Raw genomic sequence first — 14,225 nt, 5'->3', positions numbered from 1 at the left:
TCAAAGTGTGCTTATCTGTGATCCAGCCGCAAAACCATAAAAAAATATAACCTTTCGGGGGTCCCCTGGAATTTACAAACTAAAGAGGAACAGTCTAGGGAAAAAATAAATACTAGAGGTCTCAGAACTAATTTCACTGTTTGATTATTATTCAAATTTCATTATGCTTATGCAGTCAAGGGGGAAAATAAAATCCTATTCTGAATCATCTAACTGACGCGTTATGAGAATACTTATTTCCTAACATTTCTGGCCAAATTCCCCAGTTTTATTTTCATTTTAGTTAATTGCTGAAATATGAAAACAACTGTGTCCAAATGTTGTCACATGAAAACATGCAGCGATTGGAATCCTACCTTTTCTGCGGTGGGACCTCGTACCTTTTTAGTAGAGTCTAGAGTGTTCTTGTAGAGTGAAAATACCACTTTGTAGCACGTTGACATAATTAGCGTAAATATAATTATATATATATAGTCTATATATCAAGTCTACGATCGTCTTTGCTTAGATGATTTTCTTTCCTTAAGAAAGCGATGAGTTTAAACTTCTGCAAAACAGTGTTTCACCATGTGCTTTTGTGGACAATCCCACATGAATACTGAAAATATTGTATTTACCAAAATCAATTTAAGCCCAAGGCCCCCGGTGGTCCAGCGGCCTGGGTTCGGGCTCACAGGCAGGGAACTAACACAACCACTGATGGATTAACTCTCAGTGATGGATAAAATGAGAGGGTTGCGTCAGAAAGAACATCCGTTATAAAACCTGTGCCAACTCAAATATGCAGACCAGATGATCCGCCATGGCGATCAATGATTGTACCTTAGTGCATACTCTCACTTGGGTGCTGCTGCTGTAGTCCTGACGACTATCCTGCGCTCATCCCAGGAATCGTTCACAGTACTGAATGACATTTACATTTACAGCATTTGGCAGACGCCCTTATCCAGAGCGACTTACATTAGCTCATTTTTTTTTATACAGATGAGCAATTGAGGTTTAAAGGCCTTGCTCAGGGGCCCAACAGTGGCAGCTTGGTGGACCTCCAGCTTGGTGGACCTCCACGTTGAATGACTACCCGACAAACTTTAAACACTGTTTGTCTTTATGGTATACTGCAGAGGTGTCAAACTCAAATTCACAGTGGGCCAAAATATAAACCTGAGGGCCAAACTGAATATTTATTGAAAAATGAACTGCAACTGATATGTAATGTTCAACCTTTTTCATATGGAAACAAACTTTAGTTTTGCTTGAACACAGGATTTGGAACAACCAGAGCTTGATATTACAAAAACAAAAGAAATTAAATTTGAAATAAAAGACACATCAGTGGTGTTCATTTCTTATTTAAATAAATAAAATAAATGATGCCTCTCACTGGATCATTTTAAGTTCCTTTTTGAAGTGGATCTTTTTCAAAACCAACAACAAAACAACCAAAAATAATAATTTCATTCAATGAAAATCCAACTTTTCGAACTATTGCCTTCTTATGTTATATTCTTTCGTTACAGACACGTTAGCTCCGTTAGCACACAAGACAAACAGGTCTGTCCTTTATATTCGTGAACAGATAATCTGCCTTGAAAACAGATAATCCTGTCTTGAAAGCTCCTATTGTCCATCTTTCTTTTGGCCATTTTTGTGGTGGCGTTAACTTGCCCGATGTGACTGTAGCACGGTTGTTAACGACTGTCAACAGAGAATGAGGGGCGCTTGCTGTTCGTGACTACGCATCAATACAGTGGCAAGGCATTCTGGGATTTGTAGTATTAGCGGAGCATGCGGCTAGCCAGCTGTAATGCACATTTGATATGGTCTCGCGGGCCAAATATAATTAGTGTAAGCCCAGATGATGATGGCTGCCTCTTGAGTGTCTGGTTCCTCTGCAGGTATCATGTTTCATCTTCATGCTTTCTTGTTAGGAATCTGCATCTACATCCAGATTAAAAATTCACACACAAGCACACTGAACCAATCCAGAACAGCGGCTATTTACACCAATATAACTTACTCTAAAGACGGTAAAACCACAAGAAGAACTCAACCTCAGGAGTGTTTTTTATACATAAATAACCTTACTGACCTACTTACCCAACTTATGCATAGAATTTGCCAGCACAGAAATGCTGAGGTACAGTAAGACGTCTGTCAGAGTGTCTGAGACGTCTGCATCTGTCTAGCTGAGAAGGTCCAGAGTTCTCTCAAATGTTCTGTTGTGTAGGAGGATGCAAACGATTGTTATCCAAGAGAACTACTGCTTAAAGTTTCAGCACATTTGTATGCTAGGTTTCCACATATAATATCTAAAACAGCCAACCTACAATAACCAAGTACACATCCCTTAAGGGCAAAAGACTTGTCAAGGGTTTTAATTGGTAGCATAAACAGAAGAAAACAGTTCCCCTCCTCCTCCTCAGCTGAATTACACTTATATTAAACATGTCATCTGCAGTGTGGGGGATAAACTAGTTACTATTTAAAACATTTAGCGTAATTAAAGGTTTTAGTAGCATGACGTGAGGTGAAAAAATTTACCAGGAGTTTGTTTGTGAAGTTCTGACCTTCTGTGTATGTGACTAGAAATTGTTGTTACCAGAGATTACTGTAATTGTGTAAAATATTGGAGGGTGAGAATGAGCTGGACTCAAGGCTCACGATCAGCTTGGGCGATTGTGGCCCTTCCTCTCTCATGTATCACGAGGAGCATTGGGTCCTGTTGCGCAGCAGCACAAATAAATTGTGAACCATTTTACTCTTGCCTGTTACCAGTGTGCTATTTTCTCACACGACAGACGACGGTTGGATAATGCAGCTTTTTCCACAGGATTTCATAAAATAGTTGTGTAGTGCCACAAACCCGACTTCTCCCTTTTATACATAATCGGTTCTACATTCATTTAAAAGCGCAACAAATCACAATGTTCTAACGATGTACCGAATCCATCCTAACTCTGTTATTAATGTTTTTCTTCATATCCTGTAGTAGTTTGTCTGTACTTTAGTTACTTGACATCCTGAGAAGTTTACATCATGACATGCTGCAATTGCACTGCTGATGTGTTACACAATGGGCTACACTATTAGTGTACTAATTGCACGAACAACACTTATTGTGATGCATCTGCTGCCTGCTCAGACTCCCCATCTCATCCTACATCTTCTGACAGGGCTGCACAAAGCTGTGAGTCAGAAGAAAAGTACGGGGAAGTAAACAAGGACCTGACGAGCCCAGTGGTGTCCAATCATCAGTGGAGAGAAGATGAGCGAGTTAGACCAGACACCCACAGTAACCCTACAACCAAACCCATGCCTGTTTCATTCAGCCTGCAATGCCACAGGCACTGATCTCAGAGGGTCAGCTCACACCCACAGGACTTGTCTGACCTTCTGCATGAATCAACAGCAGCCCAAAATGGTGTTTTGTTCACCTGATGGATGTGACTGATGCTGCTGTTGATAAGCCTAAAGAGCTACAAAGCTTATGAGCTGAAAGGAACAAGCCATCTGGTGTTTGGTGATTTCCTAGTGTTTCTAGATTTGTTTCTTTGCAGTTATGTCTCTATTTTCCCTATTTCTGTTGGGAGGACAGTTCACTCATTGACTCATTGTGATTATTAGGTACTGACACAGCCTTTGTAAAGCTATTAGTGAGTCTAAACATCATCAACCACGGAGGCGAAGAGGGCGAATTATCTGAAATAATGCCATAACCGTGGAAATTAAAGTCCCGAAGCAACAACCTGATGGCGCAGCTTTTAACATTTTATGCTCAATGCAACAGAACAGCGGAGGGAAAACTACATTACAGCAGAAAAAATGTAGAATATGATTACTTGTTAAATTGTGCTTAGATAAATTTGCAAATAGGAAAAATTCAATTTTACAGCATCTTTAAAAAAAAAAGTGTGTGAAATCCTTTCACACGGTCAATTCTGGACATTTAGACGTATGAAATCTGCAGTCTTCCTGAATTTAAAGACATGCACAATTTGCCTGTAACTCAGGGAACATTTTAAAACTCCAAAAGTGAAAAGATACAAAATCACTCATGGGAAAAAACCTGACATCTAAATTGATTCAAATGATTATAGAGTTTGGAACGGGAAAAATGTTCTCACTTTGATTTCAGCATGATCCACATCAGGCTCTGCCTAATGACCTGAGGTTAAAGTTACTCACGACATGCAAACAGGAGCCTCATTTAAAACCTAAAAGCAGTTCTTTGAATGGAAAACATTCCACGATTAAAGTCAGACATCACATTTTTCCCCATTTTGATGTTTGATCTAAACTTTACCTGAAGCTCTTGACCTGTACGTCATCTGTATGATTTTACGCATCGGCTGATTGAACTGCAGCAATGGTAGGTCTTCCGGTGTTCCTAATAAAATGGACGATATGTGTATAGTGGATATTATTATTATTGGCAAACAACAGACTTAGCCTAAAGCTCATTTTTTTAAATGATATTTGGCTGTTTTCCCACAATTCCCAAACCCGCACACATATACACTTTGAATTAATTAAAAGGACAAGCTCATTATCTAATATACATCAAATTTTAATTGCGCACTCAAAAAAAAAAAAAAAAAAAAAAGTAGATGAAAACAAAAAGTAAATGAACTAACAAAGGTCATGTTGTCCTGTCTGGAGTAAAGTTATAGCTGCAGCTGTTGATGCATAAGGATACTATTTGCTCTAAACTAGATTTCTAGAGTGCAGCGGTTGCTGAAGGGTCACGCTGGAGCACGAATGCTTTACCAATAGAAACGGCGAGTGCTTTATCAGTATGGCAGAGCTATTAGAATACCAATTATTACAGCAGGTATGCATGCTCTGCTCTACTAAAATCAGCAGCCTGGATCCTGGGAGACATGGAGAGTAAACATAATCACATCTCCTCTATCTCCCATACATACAAATGGGAGTTAAAAACAGACCCGAATACACAATTACTTACTCACACAGTCTCAAACATATGCATACATACTAAAACACTCCCACACACACACACACACACACACTCAAAACCAGATTTTATGTATGTATGAGTATGCGTACTGTATGTGTATGTATGTGTATATATATGTAATGTGTATAGGTGTATATATATCAATTGTGGTGATTGAAATGTTGTTGTTGTAGTGTTTGGACCCCAGGAAGACTAGCTGATTGTGCAGACTTTCAGCTAATGGGATCCATATAAATAAACAATAAACAAAAAAAAAATAAACAATAAACAATAAACACACTCAAACATGTCAGCACTGCAGAATGGGAAGGCTACTTGGAATGTAGAAGATGAAGCAGGAACCTCCAACCCAAAGCACAAAGGCACAAACCACGGGAAGAGAAGGAGGCTACATCCCACCGCTCTCATTTCCATACAAAGTACCCTACATAATTGACCAAACCTGCTGAGGTAAGAGAACATGTGTTGATATGCAATTGAAAAAGAAAAAAAAAAAACACACACCAAAAACACAAAAACAAATCCCAGAAGCACCACTTCAGCTTTAAGTGAACCAGGAGATAGATCAGACCAAGCTGAAGATACACAAGTCATCAAGTTACCAACACTAACACCTTGACTCCAATTTCTATTTTCTGAGTGAATGCTCACTAATGTGGAACAGTGAGAAGTAAAGCTGGCAAAATATAGCAAAATAAATGTTAGCAGAATAACACGTTTTACGGTGTACGTCCGATCTGCCTCGCGGGGAGACAAATAAAACCTCCCGTAAATAAAGCAGAAAGCAGCAACATGTACTCAAACCTTACATCTCACGCTGTCAGTACATAACCCAAAAAAAAACACAGCGTCTTATACTGATATCTGAAGTTTGACTAGAATTGTGTGATCTATTTATAATATGAAGCTCACACAAATTCACTACTATGCAAAATTCTTGCATCTCTAAAAAAACATCCATCAGTTTTGTTACTGCTGAATTTGGATTTAATGACGTTCTTTCCCATCTGGTGTAATGTGACTCACTGATTCAAAGAAACCATCATAAACCTTCACCGTACGCAGGACTATATTTTAATCACATAGCCAAAAGCAGAAAAGATCCACAGAGACGAGGCATAAATAGCACTACAGGCCACACGGCACTAAAAACATGCATTACTGAGAATCGTTTAAACTCAGCTTCCTATAAAACAGAATGTATTTATTTATTTATTTTTCCATTTTAACCTAAAAAGCATCTTTGCTGAATTCCAGCCACAGCACAGCTGGCTGTTTACTAATCATAACAGGGTCAAGCGCTTTCCCACGGGTGGAGAGAACTTGCACTATTCATGACTTATCCTCCATTCTACAGCTTACAGGAAAAGCCAAGTTGGACAGCAAGCTCCTGTTAGCAGGAGGATGTAAGGAGGAACATCGCTCACGTTCTCTCGGACAACACGCAGCTGAGAAACTCAACACGCATCTATGGTACACAACGTAGCGCTGGTGTCGTCAAGGACCTTCATCATCATACAGTTAGAACTGATTCTCAGAAGTGGTTTTAGTGCCATTTCTTCCAGACAGGCGTAGTAACCATGAGAGGGTTGAGCTACAGATAACTGGGACTTTAAGGATGCTGAACACCATAGAGACTAAACAAGATCCTTTCTGCTGCTAATCCTTCATGCATATTCATATATTCATGCAGCTGATGACACTGAATGCTAAATGATGAAAAAAAAAAGAGGCATGCGGTTTAAGAGCTAATCGTTTAATAGATTCAACATCTGCACAATGTCCGGTGTAGAAATCAGCAGAGATGGATTAAACGAGGAAGAGGAAGAGGAAGGCTGTTAGGTGGGTGTTTGAGTCTAATATATAGGACAAAAGACGCGGTTACCTTTGTTCACTCTACGCAAAATCTGGCATCGGCATTTAAACGAGACGGCGATCATGCTCGCTCCAGCACGCGCTTATATTCCCCGGTCAAAGCGCTGCTGCACGCCGCATGCGGACATCCGCTCTCCTTCGCCTCGCATCCAGAGCCGCGTCCCAAAAGACCGCACGAAAAACAAAGCCCAACTCCGACTGCTCCAACTTCCGACCTTCGCATCCGAGAAAAAAATGCACCGGGCTCGAGGAAAAGCTCACGGGCGCGCGCCAAAAATGGAGCCAAAGCAGACGAGCGCGCGCGCGGACAAGCTGCTGTACAGTCGCTCCGAGCGTCCGAAAGTCGCGCGCGTGATAAGCATCCGGTCCACTACAGCGCGGTCACGAGGCAAATCTCACCGAATATCATACACATAGAATATAAATCCTCAACGTTATTATTATTATTATTATTATCATTATTATTATTATTATAAATATTGTTATTATTGGTAGTATCATTATTATAATTTTTATTATTATTATTATTATTATTATTATTATTACTACTACTTTTAGCCATTCCATTCATCACAGCATATCACTTTGCTGCATTTATTTCATATTCCTATAGTTAAAATATAATGTTTTTATAGTAATATGATCAAATGTTATGCATAGAAACACGTGATATCAGTGAAAATAATAATTAATAAATACACAAACAAACAACAATAACAATAATAATAATAAAACAGCTCTATATCTCTGCCTGTAAATCAGCTCTTTCTGCAGTGCATGACTGCTAATCATTATTTTAAGTGGTGCCCAATTTCCTTCCCTGGAGAAATAGAATCAAGTCAAATTTAATTACTGCTTAGGTTTCCCCATCATTTAGAAACTCACCCAATTCTACCGGACAGTCTCAAGAAAAAAGCACACCTAAATGTAGGGGTGATGCACATCATATCACCTTCTTAAAGGCATTTCTGAGATACATGATAAGCATTGTGTTGGCTTGCTCTCAAACTTCCACCTATAACACTGGATAAAACGTCTGATAATTTAATCTGCCTTCTTTTGTACTTCTGTACCTGTATCTTTAACCTAGCAGGATGAATAGTACACCTTTAACACTTTAAATATAAAAGGTCAAATCATGCACCTTAAATCTTTTTTGAAAGGTACAATATCTCCATTTCCAGGAGAATGACATATATTAAAGGTAGAAAAGATAAGGGCTTCTCCCTAGCGATAAGGAAATGTACAGTTTATTGTTAAAGGAGCCACATGGTATAGTCCATGCTCACAAACGCAGCCTTTCTAGTTTGAATAACAACTGTGCAGGAATGTCAGACCACAATGACTGACAGCAGTGTTTCCATGGCGACGTAAACAACTACTGAATGATAGAGTTAGTGTTAAAAAAAGCATGTAGGAAAAACATAGTGGCGCTTCTACTGGGCTTTCTACAGGAATCTGTAGAATTGCATGGCATGTCAGGATAAATACAATGGTGTGTGTGTGTGTGTGTGTGTGTGTGTGTGTCACTCCACTGTTGTGTCTCTTCCAGATCAGAAGAAATGCAATGTGCAGAACTAGTAGCCATAATGCATTTAGCTTTGCAAACCATAAGAAACTGTAGTCCTGACTGTAATCTTTTCAGTGCTCATTGAACTTAATTCATTCAAATGTTTACATGGATTTCAGGTACTGTATTTGAATCGTGTAACATTAACACAATTAGTTTCTGCATTTCCGATACGATTTAAGTGTGTATTTTCAAACCCTGAATAAAATTCGACACCGAGCTCACTCCTGAGCAGAGAATTGGTGCTTTGCAATGTCCACATTACTGTACCATATGTTTTATTTGGTTAACTTTAATACTACAGTTATAAAGTAGTTCACATTAGGGCCAACATCCTCATGAAGTTTCAGTGTGTAAGTGGTTTACGTTAATACATTGTGAACCCTCACCTGACATTATTCAACCCAGTAATTTAATTTAGTTTAAATAATGAAATCACATTTGGTTGAAAAACCTAATATTTCTATGTAATTTGCGTAGATCACGATGATCACAATTATACCGCAGCTAATTCTCACCACCGTTAAATAAAAAAATGACGTACAACAACTCATCATTACAATATATAAGCTGGGAGATGCACTTTTGTTCGTGTAAACAGATGGTTAATTCAGCGACGTAAACACATGGTTAATGCTAATTGGTGTGTTAGTAAACCTGTCTTCATCTTCACTGACGAAAGTCCGAAGCAACACAGTTCTTTCTTTTACAGTCAGTGGTATGTTTACCAGAGATACATACACACACATGAACATTGTGCTCAAAAGTTTGCATACCTTGGGACAATTTGCAATTTTTTAATATGGTGTATTGCTCCCTTTAGCATCAATGATGGCATGCAGTCTTTTGTAAAAATTGTGCCTGAGGTCCTTAGTTCTCTCAGATGGTATAGCTGCACATTCGTTTTGGCAAAATGCCTCCAGTTCCTGTAAATATTTTGGTTGTCTTGCACCAACTGCATGTTTGAGATCTCCCCAAGGTGGCACAATGATACTGAGGTCAGGAGACTGTGATGGTCTCCAGAACCTTCATCTTTTTCTGTTATACTGTAGCCATTGGAGGGTCAACCTTGCCTTGTGCTTTGGATCATTGTCATGTTAGAACATCCGAGATCGTCCTACTGTATATGCATCTTTTGTGCTGTAGAATACAAATTGTCTGCCAGTATTTTCTGATAACATGCTGCATTCATATTGCCACCAATTTGGCAATATGCCCTGTGCCACTGAAGCTCACACAGCCCCAAACCATCAGAGATCCACCACCATGCTTTACAGTAGGGATGGTTTACTTTTCACCGTAGGCCTTGTTGACTCCTCTCCAAACTCTCCATAGAGTTTATGGTTGTGACTAAAGTTTAATTTTGGTCACTCCAAATGACTCTGCTCCAGAACCTGTGAGGCTTGTCAAGGTTCTGTCTGTGTACTGAAGGTAGGGCTTTTTGTGGCATGGGGGCAGTAACGGCTTTCTCCTGATAGCTCGACCATGCAGGTCATTCGTGTTCAAGTTCTTCTTTATTGTTCTCCTTGAAACACCACCACTTTTTTCCAGAGCAGCCTGTATTTCTCTCAAAGTTGTTTGTGGGGGTTTCTTTGCGTCCCGAACAATTCTTCTGGCAGTAGTGGATGAAATCTTTCTTTCTCTACCTGACCGTGGCTTAGTATCAACAGAACCGCTTAAGTTCAACGACCTCATCACGCAGGTCCATTGGCAGTTCTTTTGTATTCCCCATGGTGCAGTATCCAGCCAAGTCAGTGCATCACCTCATGAGCTGAGAAACTCACTGACTATGAGTCACAGGTGTGGAAACTTCCCTTTAATAGCCATTTAAACCTCTGTGTGTCCACCTGTGTGTTTATAATGTGGCTAAACATTCAAGAATATGTAAACTTTTGATCAGGGTCATTTAGATGATTTCAGTTATCAATAGGTTTTAAAAAAGGAATCAAACAACTATGTGATAACTTATGACTTTACGTGACGACTATCCTTAAAGAAGAAACAAATCTTTTGCATTATCAGTCATATTTTCCGAATAAACAGCAATATTTAACAATTTCTTTCTTTTATTCAAATTCTTATTTTATTTGTATAGCGCTTTTAACAATGGACATTGTCTCAAAGCAGCTTTACAGGAGATAAACATAATAATACTAAGATTAATACAACATGTTCAAGATTAATATTAGACCTTTATTTAAATGGGTGTGGCTTAAATGGAAGAGGAAGACACTGGAGGGTGTGGTTATAAACTGTTTATAAACTCCAGAGAGTTTTATTATGAATAATGTCCTTTCTGTAGTCATATACAGTTTGAAATAGTGTATTGCTGAGGAGGTTGTTAGTCTCAAACACCACGTGGAGTTGGCATCTTCTCTTCGAATGTCCAAATACTTCATGAAGCAGAATCCAACTGAAGTTGGAAGGTAGATCTTTAGATGCCTCAGGATACTCACAGGGTTGGCATCTCTAATACCCGAAGGTCCGAAAATCTGCATGAAGCGAAACACAACTGGAGCTGGCACGATCTCTGGATGCCTCAAGATGCTTCATATGTTCATATGGACTATAAAAATGGTTCTTTCAAAAGGATCTAACATTAATAAACCGTCATTATATATTTTCCCTTATAAAAGTCATTAATTTAGGATTTACAGGTTTCACACCCATCAGCAGAGCATTGCAGACAGTATTTTACAGTAGCCAAACCTATTTAATAGGCTAAAATGATTGTTGTAGATGGAGCCAGGAAGCCATTGAGGCATGTTACATATTCAAATATACAAAAATTCTACATCAGGCAGCATTCTGTGCAGAGAAACGATTCAGAAAATGTCTCAGTACGCTCGGCACACACACGTAGCGGACATCATTTTATATTATACACATCCTTCAACGTCCTAAAGATCCCATAATTTTGTGGCAGAGAGGAAAGAGGTTGTAAATAAAGAATTATATTCATATATGTTTGTTTCATCTCCATCGCCTGACAGGTTATTGTTATTAATCCAGGTTATTATAATATTATTATTATATCCTGAGTAAACTAAAGCATTTTTGGCTACCATGTCATCGTCTGATAATTTGCATATTTACACGTGATAGGCTACAACCAATAGTGAGATCACAAAGTGAGCTCATGCGTCAATGTATTTCTTTACAGACATGTTAGAGTTTATTTCAAATGAGAAATGCAAATGTACCGACGTAACACATCGACGGATAGACGATTCTGATCCGATCCGTATAACCGGAATCCGACATCCGAATGAAGTGAGCATTAAAAAAATAATAATCCTGCTTTTCAATGCAAGATTAGTTCAAACATTTGAGTCTGATACAGAGAGGATGTAGGCCGGTGACAATATACCTGATCGCCTTACACAGATGAACATTGGCATTATGGTGTGTGTGTGTGTGTGTGTGTGTGTGTGTGTGTGTGTGTGTGTGTGTGTAGAGGACATAAGCCTCAGTATTAAGGGCAGTGTATTGTCATGGCATTACCAGTTTGTTCAGGGCCACAATGATGATATTCTAGATGTCTTAGCTGTAACTCAGTGTGGTGTGTATTTTTTGCACACCATCCCAGTTTATTTCTAAACCTATTCTCATTAATAAATAAACTGAATTAGAACAGTTCATGGCAATGGATTTGAATTTCATTTTAAATAAAGTCATATGGTAAATGCTAATGTGTTAAACCTCTAACCTGTGCTTATAATTAAAGTCTTGGGAATTGTTACGATTCCAGGACATGGTACAGGATCGATGCGTTTAAAGCGTGGCTTTTCCCAGTGGGATTCAGGGTTGTTAGCCATGCACGCAAAATAATTTGTGATCTCGTCAGTGCACAAAGCACAGGGCTAGAGGGTGTTGACAAGAATAGAAAATAACAATAACAGACTCATTTTCACAAAGTCACTTGCTGTTTGGGAAGCGGCCATGTGACTAATAACAAGTCAGCTGCCTGCGTTGCTAAAAAATCTAAATCCTGGCAGGCAGAGAGAGAAAAAATATATTATCAACAGAAATTTACCACAAAAACACTAGAGTATATCAAGAGATGTGACGGAAAGAGAGCAGCAAATGAAAAGAGAGCATTAATAAGTAGGATGATAAGCAATTCTTTTTCAACCATTTATTTGGCAGACCGAAGAGACCGCTTTTCTGTCATCTGGGTTTCTATTGGCTTACAAGACTAAAGCTCATGAATTTATTTATCACAAAGCCGAGGGGTCAAAACACACACGGGAGAGAGAGAGAGAGAGAGAGAGAGAGAGAGAGAGAGAGAGAGAGAGAAGAGGGGAGTTGATCCTGTATTAAAGGAAATGAATGCAGATTTGCATCTCAGTGGTGTAAAGTTAGGTGTTGTTCTTGGAAGCCTTTCACAGGACCATGTGAAGCTCTGCTCTGCTCTACACACAGTATGAGGATATGGACAGGTGCCCTGGGGAAAGACTTTAGTGCATTAGGAGGGGATGAGAGTGACATTCATGTTAATGGGGCTCAGGCACTAAGCCACAGTGCAGAAATCACAGCAGCTCTGACTCACATGACTCAAAAAGGCAGAGTGGAAAAATACTAATCATATTGCATCCATCAAAAAAATAATCACTCCACGGAACATTGTATACATCAGGGGTTGTCAATCTGACTGAAAACTAAAACGCCACAGCTTTACATTTTATATGTAACGTGTTCATGTTACACTATTTATAAATCCTAAATCAACAAAACGTCCTAGCAGTAAAGGGAAAAAAAACACACAAATTCAACTCAACAAAGCTGAACAACCAAAAACAAATCAATGATGGCGTTTTTTCCCACGCAAACTCGTGTCTAATTGCCGCTTTGTTCAAACAAGTGAAAATGACACGTAAAGCAAATCTACAATAAGATTTCACACTATTTTTCTCTGCAGTTCTTTGAAGGAGAAACACGATATATGATATCATATATCGATATTATATATATATAAACAATTCTGAAGAGAAAAACATCAGCGAGGATGAAAACAGAGAACCCTCCTGGAAGAAATCACTTCCTGTGCTGCATGTGCTGAAAGGGCACTTAACCCAGCAGGTGGCCTTCTCCCCATTCCACTAATAACACAAGCTATCTAGCACCAGGAAATGCTGAGCGCTTGTGCATGTGTGTGTGTGTGTGTGTGTGTGTGTGCGTGTGTGGTGTAACATGCCCACATGCAATTAAGCCTGTTATTGAGAGCAGAAAGATGCATCGCTCTCCTGTCACATCAACATGACAGAGAGGTTCAGGAAACTGTTAAGCATGCTGTGGGCTGGTGTGTGGGGGGAGAAGAGGGGTCATTAACCGCTGTGAGCATTTATGCAGCCTGCGGATGGACAGATGGTAAATATATATTTCCTCAATACCTCACGTCTGTTCGTCACGTCTATGTTTCTAATATACATACAGAAAACTCAGAGATCAGGATCTACCGGTTCTTTTTATCATGACAGCATCAAGAGCAGCCAGGCCTTTCTAAAACACTCAGCATCCTGAAACTTTTCTCTTATTGTTTTGGCTTCAATTCAGATCGACCTTATTGACGTATTGTTCGAGGCAGGATCATAAACGAGTGAATTCCAAATCAAAGTCTAACTGAATATTTGATTCAGTGTCCTCTGTGACTTGCTCGGGGTCAAACTGACTGAGGTACAGAATTGTAGCAGACTTGGAAAGCGGAGCTGTCCAGCGTGGGTTAGGCTGAAACAGTGTCGGAAACAGTGCTGGAGTGACAGCGACCCCTGGTGGAGTTCAGGATCAATTACACACAATAGT

The 14,225-nt window shown here is 39.3% G+C and overlaps 1 protein-coding gene across 6 annotated transcripts in view; it reads right to left on the bottom strand.

Annotated features, from left to right (window-relative positions):
• The window catches only part of grip1 (glutamate receptor interacting protein 1), a 274,049-nt gene that overhangs the window by 89,787 nt on the left and 170,037 nt on the right, over positions 1–14,225 (bottom strand). The window contains exon 1 of one of the 6 annotated variants that reach the window (XM_060889681.1): positions 6,864–7,038. The exons of the other annotated variants lie outside the window; for them this stretch is intronic. Within the exon in view, the coding sequence (XP_060745664.1) occupies positions 6,864–6,918 (55 nt within the window). The 5' untranslated portion in view covers positions 6,919–7,038. Of the gene's footprint in view, positions 1–6,863; positions 7,039–14,225 lie in introns of those variants that run through there. 6 annotated transcript variants of the gene reach the window in all.

The sequence above is a fragment of the Tachysurus vachellii genome, chromosome 16 (genome assembly GCF_030014155.1).
Source record: "Tachysurus vachellii isolate PV-2020 chromosome 16, HZAU_Pvac_v1, whole genome shotgun sequence".
Lineage (NCBI taxonomy): Eukaryota > Metazoa > Chordata > Actinopteri > Siluriformes > Bagridae > Tachysurus > Tachysurus vachellii.
This window is presented reverse-complemented; position numbering and strand designations above follow the sequence as displayed.